Source organism: Arabidopsis thaliana, chromosome 3, assembly GCF_000001735.4.
Source record: "Arabidopsis thaliana chromosome 3, partial sequence".
Taxonomy (NCBI): domain Eukaryota; kingdom Viridiplantae; phylum Streptophyta; class Magnoliopsida; order Brassicales; family Brassicaceae; genus Arabidopsis; species Arabidopsis thaliana.
In genome coordinates, this window is record NC_003074.8 from 18,344,297 (window position 1) to 18,356,519 (window position 12,223).

The 12,223-nt window shown below is 40.1% G+C and overlaps 3 protein-coding genes across 7 annotated transcripts; 1 reads left to right on the top strand and 2 right to left on the bottom strand.

Annotated features, from left to right (window-relative positions):
* Positions 1-441: 441 nt before the first annotated feature.
* Positions 442-4,434, bottom strand: AT3G49490 (uncharacterized protein). Its single transcript, NM_114809.4, has 5 exons — positions 4,064-4,434; positions 2,443-3,902; positions 2,090-2,188; positions 1,847-2,021; positions 442-1,468 (listed from the first exon to the last, which is right to left on the bottom strand). The coding sequence occupies exons 1-5, from the start codon at positions 4,350-4,352 to the stop codon at positions 630-632; spliced, it is 2,862 nt and encodes a 953-aa protein (NP_566921.1). The 5' UTR covers positions 4,353-4,434; the 3' UTR covers positions 442-629.
* Positions 4,435-4,677: 243 nt separating this feature from the next.
* On the bottom strand, positions 4,678-9,377 carry RDR6 (RNA-dependent RNA polymerase 6). Of its 5 annotated transcripts, none has more exons than NM_001339423.1 (3): positions 9,148-9,338; positions 6,195-8,930; positions 4,678-5,772 (listed from the first exon to the last, which is right to left on the bottom strand). In NM_001339423.1, exons 2-3 carry the CDS (start codon positions 8,907-8,909, stop codon positions 4,897-4,899), a joined length of 3,591 nt encoding a protein of 1,196 aa, NP_001327617.1. In that variant the 5' UTR covers positions 8,910-8,930; positions 9,148-9,338; the 3' UTR covers positions 4,678-4,896. The 5 variants fall into 5 exon arrangements, with proteins under 5 accessions (NP_001327617.1, NP_190519.1, NP_001327620.1 ...); NM_114810.3 differs by having other exon boundaries at positions 4,685-5,772; positions 6,195-8,914; positions 9,171-9,377; NM_001339426.1 differs by having other exon boundaries at positions 4,685-5,772; positions 9,171-9,377.
* A 217-nt stretch (positions 9,378-9,594) lies between these two features.
* Positions 9,595-10,761, top strand: AT3G49510 (F-box family protein; the record flags this gene model as incomplete). Its single annotated transcript, NM_114811.3, has 1 exon — positions 9,595-10,761. One exon carries the CDS (start codon positions 9,595-9,597, stop codon positions 10,759-10,761), a length of 1,167 nt encoding a protein of 388 aa, NP_190520.2.
* Positions 10,762-12,223: the final 1,462 nt, after the last annotated feature.

The window sequence follows — 12,223 nt, forward strand, 5'->3', positions numbered from 1 at the left end:
TTTTTTCGGTCTCGGCTCTACATACAAAATTTTGTTCATCTTTTCCAAAATTACTGGATTTTTCATGTGAAAGTTGCGTAAATTTTGTTTATATTTGTGTCACTTCCATATAATAATTAAATAAGTGGGAGTTGAATTAATCAACGGTAAAGAGAGAGTTGAATAAATTTGATGGTTGTAATGTAAGGTTGTAAAATATCATAACCTAAACTTGTACTATAAAATACCAAGGCTTAGAGGTATGTTAGAACCAAGCTAAGTAAGTGACTTTGAGAGTCCTCAGTCTTGTAATCTATCTTAAACACTTTGTTTCCTTATTTGATCCTAAATACCTCCTACGTGGTTGTATATACTACGTGTCTAATTTCAGAGTATTAAGAAGTTTGACAGTAGTTTTTAAAGATATGTCTTAAATTCGTTTTGTAGAACAAGAAAATATCATATTTTGAAAATCAGTAACTTAAAACTATCATATTATGAAAATCAGCATCCAAGCAGTTTTATCCTTTTATCATACATAACAAACGTTTTCATAATGGCCGTTCATGTTATTCTACAAATACCTTTTATTTATAATAACAAGATTTCATTATAGGATCGAAACTTCTTGTCCAAGGAAATTTCACTACTCAATCATCCTTGATGACATGTTCCCAGTCCGAGGTCGGGCTCTCGTATCCTTTGCCAGATGCAGATTGTTCAGTGTCCGCGGCGCATGTTTCTCTCTGAGAATGTCCACGTATTGGGAATAACGAATCTGACCAGAGATGATCACGCTTTTGTGGCTGGTCATTTTCTGAATCCGAATCTACATCCATGCTGTTGAGAGATTTCTTCACTTGTTCAGCTTCCCGGCGTTTCAGTATCTGGAATCTATCCATAACATCACTCACATCGCTGCTTCTGCCCATATTAGCCATCACTGAACCTTCTAGTTTGTCCTCCTGGTCACCCTTTTTTGTTTCTGGACATTTTTGAGCCTTGAGTTTGCGATTTGTTTCCTGCTGCTTGAGAATCTGAAACCGGTCTATAACATCAATGTCTGAATCAGGGAGCTTCTGAGACTTGAGCTTGCGCTCTGTTTCCTGCTCCTTCAATATCTGAAACCGGTCTATAACCTCTCTATGTTTGTTCTCTGTAGTGGATGCAGAGGTTTCCTGCCATATCGCATCCGGTATCTTTGCAAAGGTTGCATCATCAGGCCTTAAGTTTCCACGAATGGTCTGCTCTAAACCACCAGTAAAGCTTCTGGACATAACCGATAATACTGCATCCACAGGATCTGAGTTGATTCTAGAGCTTTCGGATGCATCATGACTCATTGTTGCTGCATTTTTCCCACAATTGCTTCCATGTTTGATGATAGATTCAGGTGTATCCTTGTCTGCATTTGCATTCATGATGGGAACCGATTTCTGTGTGTTAAGAGAAGGTTCCTGCATAAAGCTTACTGCATCCGCAGAGATCTCTGAGAAAGAAAGCAAGACATGTACGATTAAAACATAGGTAAAACAAATATTTTCGCAAAATGAAGCGCAGGGTAAGCATTTCTGATACTAAATCCAAGGCATGACTAAACAACCTTTTAGTCAATGTTTAAATTTGGTAAACCAAAGTTGACCTATAACTGGGTTAAATCTGATCCATAAAGGAACTACTGCCATTCTCAGAGAAAGATACAAAACTGATCGTAGACAGATAATTTACTTAAATTCGTAAAGGACCCGAGAGAAACAGCATCCTAATCTCCTCTATGACATTTTTAGTATTTAAGTGCCTGTGGATCTGTTATAAGCGCATTAATAAATATCAAACAGATGAGACGGTTGGTTTGAAAGTTACCAACCTTTATTGTTCAATTTGAGATTACCAATCTCGTTCTTGATCCGATGATACCGAGCCATGCAAGTTGTGGAACATAAGGCAGCTTCAGTTTCGAGCCAGAGATTCTTGTACAAGAGAGTTTGTGGGTGGTTTTCTTCACCATCAGGAAAGTTGGAAGCAAGTATGTTCTTAATACTCTGCAAAGTTAAGATTCAGTAGGCAAGACTTTATAAATGATGCACAAAAATAATATGCAAGTATATACCTGGGTCATTTCATTCTTATCCACCGGTTCTTTGACACCAAAGCTGTCTAGTGGCTTGACACTAAACCTTTGAAAGTCTTTAGCAACTCCCGTTGCGGCCTGAACAAGGGTACCGTTAAACAACAAACGGCAAACAAGAACAAACAATGTGTTTTTTATCAAAAACCAAATAGGTCGGGAACATAACACAAAGTAAGACATTACCTAGGCTCATGTGAAATACTCTAGATATTACAAGTGGTGCTCTAGATTATAAATACATTAATATCTCACATAGAGCATGCAACCTATTTTTTCTTTAACTTCTAGCTACGCTATAAATCACAAAATGCCGGGGTAAAACTGCAGCATACCTCATGAAGGTCAACCACGTTTGGACAGGTGACATGCATAGATTGCGTTGGAAGTGTTGCTTCCCCTGCTGTTGTCTTATTATCAGTAATTTTCTTCAAACACTTTGTGAGATTATCTACTACTTTATCAAGGTTCTCAAGTTGCTCCAGCTTCAGCCAGCTTCCATTGTTAAAGCATTCATAAACAAGCACTTCTGACAAATTATGCATGGCGTTAACAACAGAAGAAACTCTTGGATAAGAAGTTGGAGATGGGAAATCTCCTTGATCACAGAAGTGCCTTTCAGGTGATCGGCCAGTTGAGACATCATCTGCATTTGATCTACTACTCAAATCGAGCCCCACATCTGTCAACGATCTGATCTTCTTATCTCTATCCATTATATCAAATGTTTGTTTCTGGAGATTACAAGACTCTTGGTTGGTTGGAACATCTTCACTAGGTTGAGTAGTACTACCTTCGAAAGGGGGTTTGTAGTTGCCAGCTGACTGAGCATTCTCATTATCCGCTTTCATCGTAGGAGCTGAAGGTCCACCTGACTCACTTCCCATAGAAAACATCGTGGGAGCTGAAGGTCCCTCAGAGGTTACCATGAAGTGGCTCCAAGATCGAGGCTCGTGACAATTTAAATCCTCAGTTGCATTCTTTAAGGAGCTCTCAGAAACACCATTCTCACTGTCAGCAACCAAAGTATAAGGCCTCTGATAAAGGGAGGAGACACCACTACCTTCTACTTCATCTTTAATCAGTGACACAGAGGAATTAATAATAGATGGTAAGGGGTAGGAAGATCGCGGACTTCTCGAACCTTGCGAGCCAACTACCGGATAGGGAAGATTTGGATTCTCGGGCAAAGGCTTGATATGACCAGTAGCTTCACCATATCCCAGTAACACATCGAAGTTAACTGGTTCAACAGAGGAACTCTGCAAGCTGGATTGAGCTCCTAAAAAATTCTGAGGCGCATGACTACAAACATCACTGTTGCTCGGGAATGATCTCCCATCTCCTACACGAAGCCCAGTCTGACTTCCATCAAAGAGAGCTTGTGTTATAAAATTCGGCATTGGAAAAGAAGGATTACAATCTGTATCACACATGTAAGGCTCCACACGAGAAGCAGAGACAACATTCATAGTTTCAGATCTATCTGAGCCAAGAAAGTAATATCCAGGACGTTTCTCATCAACAGCATTGCTAGAAGAGTAAACACCAGATGACGCGATAGGAGTAAAGAATGAGTCCTGAGAATTTCTGATTAGCATATCTGCATAAGAAGACACAGGAGCTAAGGTAGCTGAGCTGTAGGTAGGCTCAAAGTTCAAACGTTGCCTCTCTGAGAAATTCTCAGTGGGAGGAAGTGACACAAAATCAGATGATGATTCCCTTGAAGAGTAAAATCCACTCGGTGATAACATATCTTTATAAGAAGAATCTTCACCTCGAAGACCACTATTTCCTGCAAATGCATAATCTTCATGCGTTAAAACTAAGATCAAACCAAAACGAATCAAAATCGTCCTAAGAATAAATTGATCAATCCTCAAATCCAAAGTTCTGTAACCATCACAGTACCGTTAAACCCCAAATTTTGTTTTTAAAAAGGGATTTAAATCATACCATGTTGAGTGTTGTCAGCATAAAACGATGAAGAAGGAGTCTGAGAGCGAGAATTTTCACGATACGATGGGTTATTTGACCAATTAGCCGGCGATCGTTGATAAGAGTCATGATACAACATCATCGGATCAAACACTTCTTTGGCTGGATCATAGGATTCAACCGGATTGCTTTGTTGAAACGGCGGCGCAGAAGCTGGATGATGTGGAGGTGTAGGCGGTGGTGGAGATGAGAGCCAAAACGGGTACGCTATTCCAGAGAAACCATTATAGCGAAATCCATCGGTCATCGTTTTCTCACCAAAACGAGGAAGAGACTGGTGAAGGAAAAAGTGTTGTTGCAGCTCAAGTGTTTCAGAATGTCAATGTTTATCGGAATTAGCTTCTCAATGGGCCTTTAAGGCCTTATAAGGAAAGCCCTATAATGTCACTAAAAAATGAATTTATAAGTCATTTAACTGTTTAATTATAATCACAGATAAATACAGGAGTCAATAAAAATTTACCAATTCAGATATTTTCCTAATCATATAATAAGTACATTTTATGTATTTCACATTTTGATTATAAAAGTCTCAAGACTCTCATTTGATTCATCTTAATCAAACCAGTTAACCAACATCAAGTATAATAAGAGCAAATCAAATTTGTTTTGAAAATAATAAGAGCATATTTGACGATAATATAGTAGAATACATTACACAAACAATGGCAAGCAGTTGAGCTATACAAATCCTGAACAGCAAGCAGTTTTTGCAAAGACAAGATGTTTCGTCACACAAAAAAATCCACAGATACATGGCAGAGTGGCCTTACGGCATTAAACATAACCTTTTAGAGACGCTGAGCAAGAAACTTAGCCAAAGAATCAACAGGCTTGGCTGAGTCGATACTTCCCATTTCCCGTGACCGGATTTTGATTCTTGCAAGATAATCAGCTGCAATCCAAGCAAAACTCAGCATCGCCGCATGACTGGACTCATCTGGATCTTGCAGCTCTAAAGACTTCTTCACCCACTCGGGATGGTAAGTTACATGATACCAAGCTGAAGCCTTCTTCTCATACAAGATGTTTTTTTCCTCCTCGCTGAGATTTTCATGGTCAGGGATTGTTTCCTCAAATACTTTCCTGAACTCCTTTTTAAGGGAATTATAAGAATGCTTCAGTCTTTCTTTCAGTTCGCCTTGTTTCTTGCTTGTGTATTTGGGCATGGACCAGATGTGACCCGTCACAATCTCTTCCTCTTTCTGCACCTTGTATTGCCCAAGAAGACCAATGAGTTGCCCGTCGTACAAACATTTGTGACCCCATGCCTCAGGGATCAAATCTTCAAATCCCGGTATTTCAAGAACAGCGTCATAAGGGATGGCACTTGGGTCTGTGCTTTCTTCTGAGGAAGCTTCTGCATCTTCATCATAAACCTCTTTTACCCGTCTGTAAAGCCGACCCAAGATTTTGTTCGACTTGTAAGTTTGGTAGTCTTCTTTTCCCATGAAATCTGGGTAGAGTTTTGGTTTTAGGTGGAAGGGCATTGACACAATTTTCCCTGTCTTTGGGAAATCAACTGCAGTGGCAGCTAGTTCTGCCAGTAGCAAACATTCTTCGTCCATGGCTCCATACTCACTTCTATCAGCATGAACGACGTGTGCATTGCAAATTGTGCCCAACTGCTCATTCGCCAAGTTTCTTGCAAAGAAATCGATTATGTCCTGTAACAAAAGCAATCAATTACCCAAGACTTGGCAAGCACAGCAAGAAAAAATAACAAAGAATTCATAACTACATTGGCAGAAGCTACTAGCATCATGATACTGCCCTTGATAGTAACTAAACAGTCACAGTCACAGTAAGGCATGCGAAAAATACAAATCAGAATCAACAATATATGACAAAGTTTTCTTAAATGTCATCATCTTAGCTCCTACAGGATGAACACAGTATGCTGTTAACAACCTATGCCACGCAATCTATGAACTCAGAAGCAAGCAAAAGTAATCACTACAAGCATCCAAAAACAAAGTTTCCACCACTTCCAGAAATATCAGAGAGTTATACTGGAATCACTTGTCCATTTTATCTTAAGCGTCATCATCTCAGCTAACAGAAAAAAAGTGGGGAAGTAGATATTGACCTGGTGGTTGACAGCACGGCCTAAACTCTTCTCTTCAGCTGCATCATAATGCATGGCCGGATAGCTTTTCCTGTTGGGAGGGATGAGTTTCTGATCCCAAGCCACAAAGTACAGGTCCCCGTCAAGGTCACTGCCAGAAGCTTCGTTTGTATGCGGCCTATCACCTTTCTGAGGGAAAATAAGGCAGTCATACATGTGATGCAGCTGGGGTACATCAACAGCTTCTAAAATCCTTACATCCCCTGGGTGAAGACAAGGATTCTTAGCAATGGCTACATAGCCTTTAACTACTTCCAGATCTGTCTTTGTCTCCTTAAAACGAGACCCATGTTTGGAGAAACAATTTTCTATAGACGGTTTAGAGACTTGAATAAAGCATTGGCCATGTTCAAGTATCCCTGCTTCGTCTAGGCAACCCATTAGCCACCTTCCTGAAGTAACAAAAATACGAGATTTTTCTCTGAGACCCCAGAGTTGTGCAATTCTGACTGAAGACAACATCCCGCGTAGATGCGGCTCGGTTTTTGGTTTGAAACCTGCACTAAGCATGATAGCTGCAGTGTTTCCCTGTTCAGCACATGATGCCGTGAGAACTTCAAATGCCACATCTGTATCATCAAGGATGCGGTTCAGTTTATAGAGCATGGATTCCTGCATATCCCAGAATATTTCATCCGGAACACCTAGTACGGATAGAAGGGTAATTATCTGCCGATTTAAGAACCCAGGTTGAAACCTCGTCCAGGAACAGATCTCCAAGATCGTATGTTTGGAAAAGAACTTCTTCATACTGTCTCGAAGGGCTAGCCTGATTCCATCACTTTTTGATGGCCAACGAGCAACAACCCCTTTGAAACCTGCGTAACGTATCTGATAAGCACAAGGGCTGTAGTGCACATCCAACTTAAGTTTCTCCATTACTTCGTCAGCGAGGTCAGGTGTGATTGTACCAATTCCGTCAGAGAAAACATACCCATTTCTCTCAATATCTGGAACCTCAGTGTCAACCTCGTGAGGCATGACATCTACAGTGGCATATGTGGAGGAGAAGCACAGGCCCATCCTAGCAGCACATTTTGCCACATTCTTGTCTTTGAACTTCCCCATCCATGTTTTTATATCTGACACACGTGTTTTCCCGTCTTCAGCAAAGAACCATGCAGAGCGGTCTCTCAGTTGATTGGCTGAGAATGCTAGAAAACTGTATTTTCTACCACATAGTTTAAACCCATCGGTTAATATGCTCTTCACTCTTTTAAAAACGTAGGTCTTCTGGGAGAAAGAACTTGATGTCAAATCCTTCACAATAGGAGCAACAAAGTAAGAGAGAACATTCGAATTTATGGTCTGCATACTTTCATCCATGAAAGTTACCCGCAAAAATCTTTCAGCAACAGCTTTGTATCTCCTGAGTACCCTGTTGGAGAGCTCAACTTCTGGGGGTAGGCAATAGGCTCTGGTTGGGGTAATTACTAGTCTTCTGATCTCAGAGATATCCTCAGATTGTTCATGACTCCCTAAAAGCTTTGGATTTTTCTGAATCCATTCCTGAACAAGCTTCAACCTCTTGTACGCATCAAAAACTGGTCGTTTATAGGTACAGAGATGCTTGAGAGAAGCTATATTGACGTCCTTGGGTTGGTTTCTTAGAAGATCAAAGAATCGCTCAGTCAACTGAAACTGGTTAAAGACACCCCTGTGCAATACCGAATTTACTAGAAACATGATCTCAAAAGAGATTCCTTCCTTGTGATGAATGCAGAAGAAATGATCTGACACAGGCTCCCCAAAACAAGGCTCATTACGGATACGGGGAGGCCACCTCACACGTTCCTCTTGCACCCTCCGCATCCTAAAATAATCTAAGGCTGTTCTCAGTTTATTTTCATACCGCGGAGATATGAGCACTCGATATGAATGACATCGACCAATTGCCCCAACTTGAGTAAAATCAGTGGTACGGATCCAAGGATCATCATCATCCAAGAGATCGCCAGGGACAGTATCGTAAATATCATCATCAGCAGTTCTGTACCAGACACGGGGTGAAGAAGCCAGCTGCAAAATAAGCACAAAGCCATGCAAGGTTTTATACTGCCTGACTGTTTGTATATCTCTCACCAATAACTCCAACTTATAATCACAATTGATCACAGCATGCATCACTGCATCCTTGAAAGAGAAGGCAGTGCTCTTTCTGAAACAAAACTTGCACGTGTTGTCAAAAGGATCCACCAGGAAATCAACCCCTTCAGCTCTCCAAGAAACAAAAAAATCATCCCGAGAAACCAATGTCCCAATCTCAAGTGTAATACCAGCCAACTTATAAGGTACAGTCGTTCTTCTTCTTTGATTAAGGGAATATGGATTCTTAGGACCCAAACTGACTTTTAACGGCTGGCCATCCAAGATGAGGTTGCATTGCCCTGCAGCATCCATGGCACGACCAGCTGATTCAAAAACTGCGAAATGGACAAAGGCATGAGGCTCCACTTTCTTATATTCATCAATACTGGGGATATTTGAAGTGTCTGCGATTTCAAAATTAGGATAAGACCCAGGAGGAGTCCACGAAGTTTTTAATCTGCAACGCCAAACAATTCCTACTTCATCTTCAAGGTAATCTGTGAGTTGTTTTGCAGTAGTGGATTCCCCAAATCCACCAATGCTTACTTGTGTCACAACCGACTTCTTCATATTTCCCTCTGACCCCATTTCTCCTGAAAAAGAAACATACTAAACAGAAATAACCCCCACATGATAAGGCTGATAAGAGAAAATATTGAAGAAAAGCCCTAATTCGCTACTCCGTTGGAAGATCTAAGACCATAAATATCAAATTAAGAGACAATATCGATGATTCCAACTACAAATACTATTGAAATCGATCACCTAATACATTGTTGATTGAATAATTTTGGAATCAAGCGGGAATAAATACAAAAGCACTTACACAGTGAGGTTCTGGAGACTTACACAGTGAGATCTTTTTCAATCTAATACTGGATACGAGGTAGAAATAGAAGCAATGCGGAGACTGGAGAGAGGATTAGTGAGTATGCGAAAAAGGGAGAACCCGCCATAGCTGAAACCATCTCTCGTTTTTATTTGACTTCGGCGAGTAAACGAAAGAGAGTCTGAGACTGATGAGGGGGAAAATAGACTGGAGAAGAAGTGCTTGTGCTGCTCACGTGCTATTTGTCTAATTAATGGGCTTTTAAAATATATTCCTATTTGTTTCCATTATTGTACATAGGCCCATTTAAACAACCTGGGCCAAACCAAACCGTTATCAAGAAAATACAATCGAGAGATCCGACATTGACACAGTAAAGGTAGCAACAGAGAACAGACTGAAGGAGAAGAACAATACACAAATTTCTGGAGAAAGTTTTGAAGAATGACGACAATTTCCGATCTATCAGATGATTTGGTAGGTGATATTCTTTCTAGGGTTCCATTTACATCTCTAATCTCAGTGCGATCTACTTGTAAAAAGTGGAATGCTTTATCGAAAAATCAGATCTTTGGTAGAAAAACAGCAGCAAGGAATCAATTTCTAGAGTTCATGATTCTAGATTCTAGAGTTTGTTCTTTGAGATTAGATCTTCAAGGAATCCGTAACGAAGACAAAGAAGACTTCGTTGATCCATCTATGAAGCTAATAAGTATACCTAGTAATGATGATCAAGTCGAGATATCTCAAGTCTATCATTGCGATGGCTTATTGTTATGCATCGCCAAAGAGAACTCGAATGTCTTTGTGTGGAATCCGTATTTGGGGCAAACGAAATGGATTCGACCAAGAAACACATTCCACAGATATGACAGGTTTGCTCTTGGATACGACAACAACCGTAACCACAAAATCTTGAGGTTTCTCTATGATGAAGAGAGCAACGAAAGCAGTCGAAGAACTCACATTGATGTATACGATTTTAGCTCTGATTCATGGAGGGTTCTTGATGTCAATCCTGACTGTGATATACCGTTTTATCAGACCGGAGTGTCTTTGAAGGGAAATACTTACTTCTTCGGTCAAGAAGTGACACAAGCGACGAAAGTAACAGAGATTGAAACTTGTTTACTCTGTTTTGATTTTACAACAGAGAGATTTGGACCGTGTTTGCCTCTGCTGTTTTACCCTCCCTGTCCTAGTTTTGAAACTGTGACTCTATCTTGGGTTAGAGATGAGAAGCTCGCTGTGTTATACAACCACTACGTCACAGCTGAGATTATAGAGATTAGGATTTCGACTAAGATTGAACCCAATGCGGTATCCTGGAGCTCTTTTTTGACTGTGGATATGTCACTAGTCAATGGTTTACCGGATCATTTTTCGATGTACTTTGAAGCTAAGAGCTTCTTCATTGACGAGGAGAAGAAAGTTGTTGTGCTTTTTGATAGTAAAGAGATCAAGACCTGTCGCTACCAAATGGCTTACATCGTTGGAGATGATGGATACTTCAAATCTGTCAACATTGGAGTAAGTCCGAATTCCCAGCGGAAACCAGGCAGACTTGTGTGCTCTTCTTATGTTCCAAGTTTAGTTCAACTGCAAGATTAGTCACTTTTCAATACTTTTGTTTGTTTCTTGCATCAGGTTTTCTTTTGAACAAAACTGATTTTAGTTTGAAGAAATAGTTGATACAAGTATGAGTGTATATATGACAAAATCTCACTTTTTCAAGTATAGTGTTTGAAGTTCATTTTGAAATCTTGGTTTCAGACTGAAGATGAAAATATCATCGATTTGTCTTATAGAGGAAGACTTCATTGGCCTGCCGTTCTATGCAATAGAGTACTTAAGGTCCATAGTTTACACATGAGCTTAAACTTGGGATTTGATCTCTCTTGATTTCTTTTAGATTTTGAATTGTCAAAACACCATTTCGTAGAAAATGCTAGTCATCTGATGAATATGTACTCTCTCATCTACCTCTATTATGTTCTTTATCTCAATATACTCTCAGTCATAGAAGCAATGCAGAGGCCGGAGAGAATATAAAGTTAGTAGGCCATTAGGGAGAAACTGCCATAGCTGAAACCATCTGCCATTATTTGTTCTAAAGAACCTCCATCCATTGTCTCGATATGAGATACTATTAAAAAAAGGAAAAAGTAGGAGATAGAGAAAGAAACGGTTCTCAAATGAAAACCTCTCTTTTATGCATCGCCGAAGACAACTCGGGACTTGTGGTATGGAATCCGTATTTGTGTCAAACCAAATGGATTCGACTTAGAAACACATTCCACAGATATGACGTGTTTGCTCTTGGACACGACAACAACCGTAACCACAAAATCTTGAGGTTTCTTTATGATGCCAAGAAGTACAGAACCGGTCGCGGACGCGACAATGATGTCTACGATTTTAGCTCTGATTCATGGAGGAGGGTTTTTGATGTTAATCCCCACAGGGGTGAACTGTTTTATTACAGTGGCGTGTCCTTGAAGGGAAATTCATACTTTTTCGGTCAAGAGGTAACAATAGAGGAAGAAGAAGAAGAAGTGATATCACAACCGAGAGATTATTTACTATGTTTTGATTTTACAACCGAGAGATTTGGACCGCGTTTGTCTCTGCCGTTTAACCCTCCCTCTCCTAATTTTGACTATTTGACTCTATCATGGGCTAGAGATGAGAAGCTGGCTGTGTTATATAACCACTACAACACACGTGAGATTATAGAGATTTGGATTTCGACTAAGATTGAACCCAACACGGTATCGTGGAGCACTTTTTTGACAGTGGATACGTCACTAATCAATGGTTTACCGGATCGTTTTTCAACTTTCTATGGACCTAGGAGCTTCTTCATTGATGAGGAGAAGAAAGTCGCTGTGTTTTTTGATAATAAAGGGACCGAGACCGGTTGTTACCAAGTGGCTTACATCATTGGAGATAATGGATACTTCAAATCTGTCAAAATTGGAGTAATCTCGAACTCCCAGTGGCAACAAGGCATACTTGTGTGCTCTTCTTATGTTCCAAGTTTAGTGCAACTACAAGATTAGTCTCTTTTCAA

Bases quoted from the DNA above. Each gene is read 5' to 3' on its own strand.
- AT3G49490 (NM_114809.4), bottom strand. From the start codon at position 4,352: ATGACCGATGGATTTCGCTATAATGGTTTCTCTGGAATAGCGTACCCG. The intron at 3,903-4,063 runs GTATGATTTAAA...ATGCATTTGCAG, and splicing joins TGCTGACAACACTCAACATG to GAAATAGTGGTCTTCGAGGT. The intron at 2,189-2,442 runs GTATGCTGCAGT...ACCCTTGTTCAG, and splicing joins ACGTGGTTGACCTTCATGAG to GCCGCAACGGGAGTTGCTAA.
- RDR6 (NM_001339423.1), bottom strand. From the start codon at position 8,909: ATGGGGTCAGAGGGAAATATGAAGAAGTCGGTTGTGACACAAGTAAGC. The intron at 5,773-6,194 runs GTCAATATCTAC...CTTTTGTTACAG, and splicing joins GCCGTGCTGTCAACCACCAG to GACATAATCGATTTCTTTGC.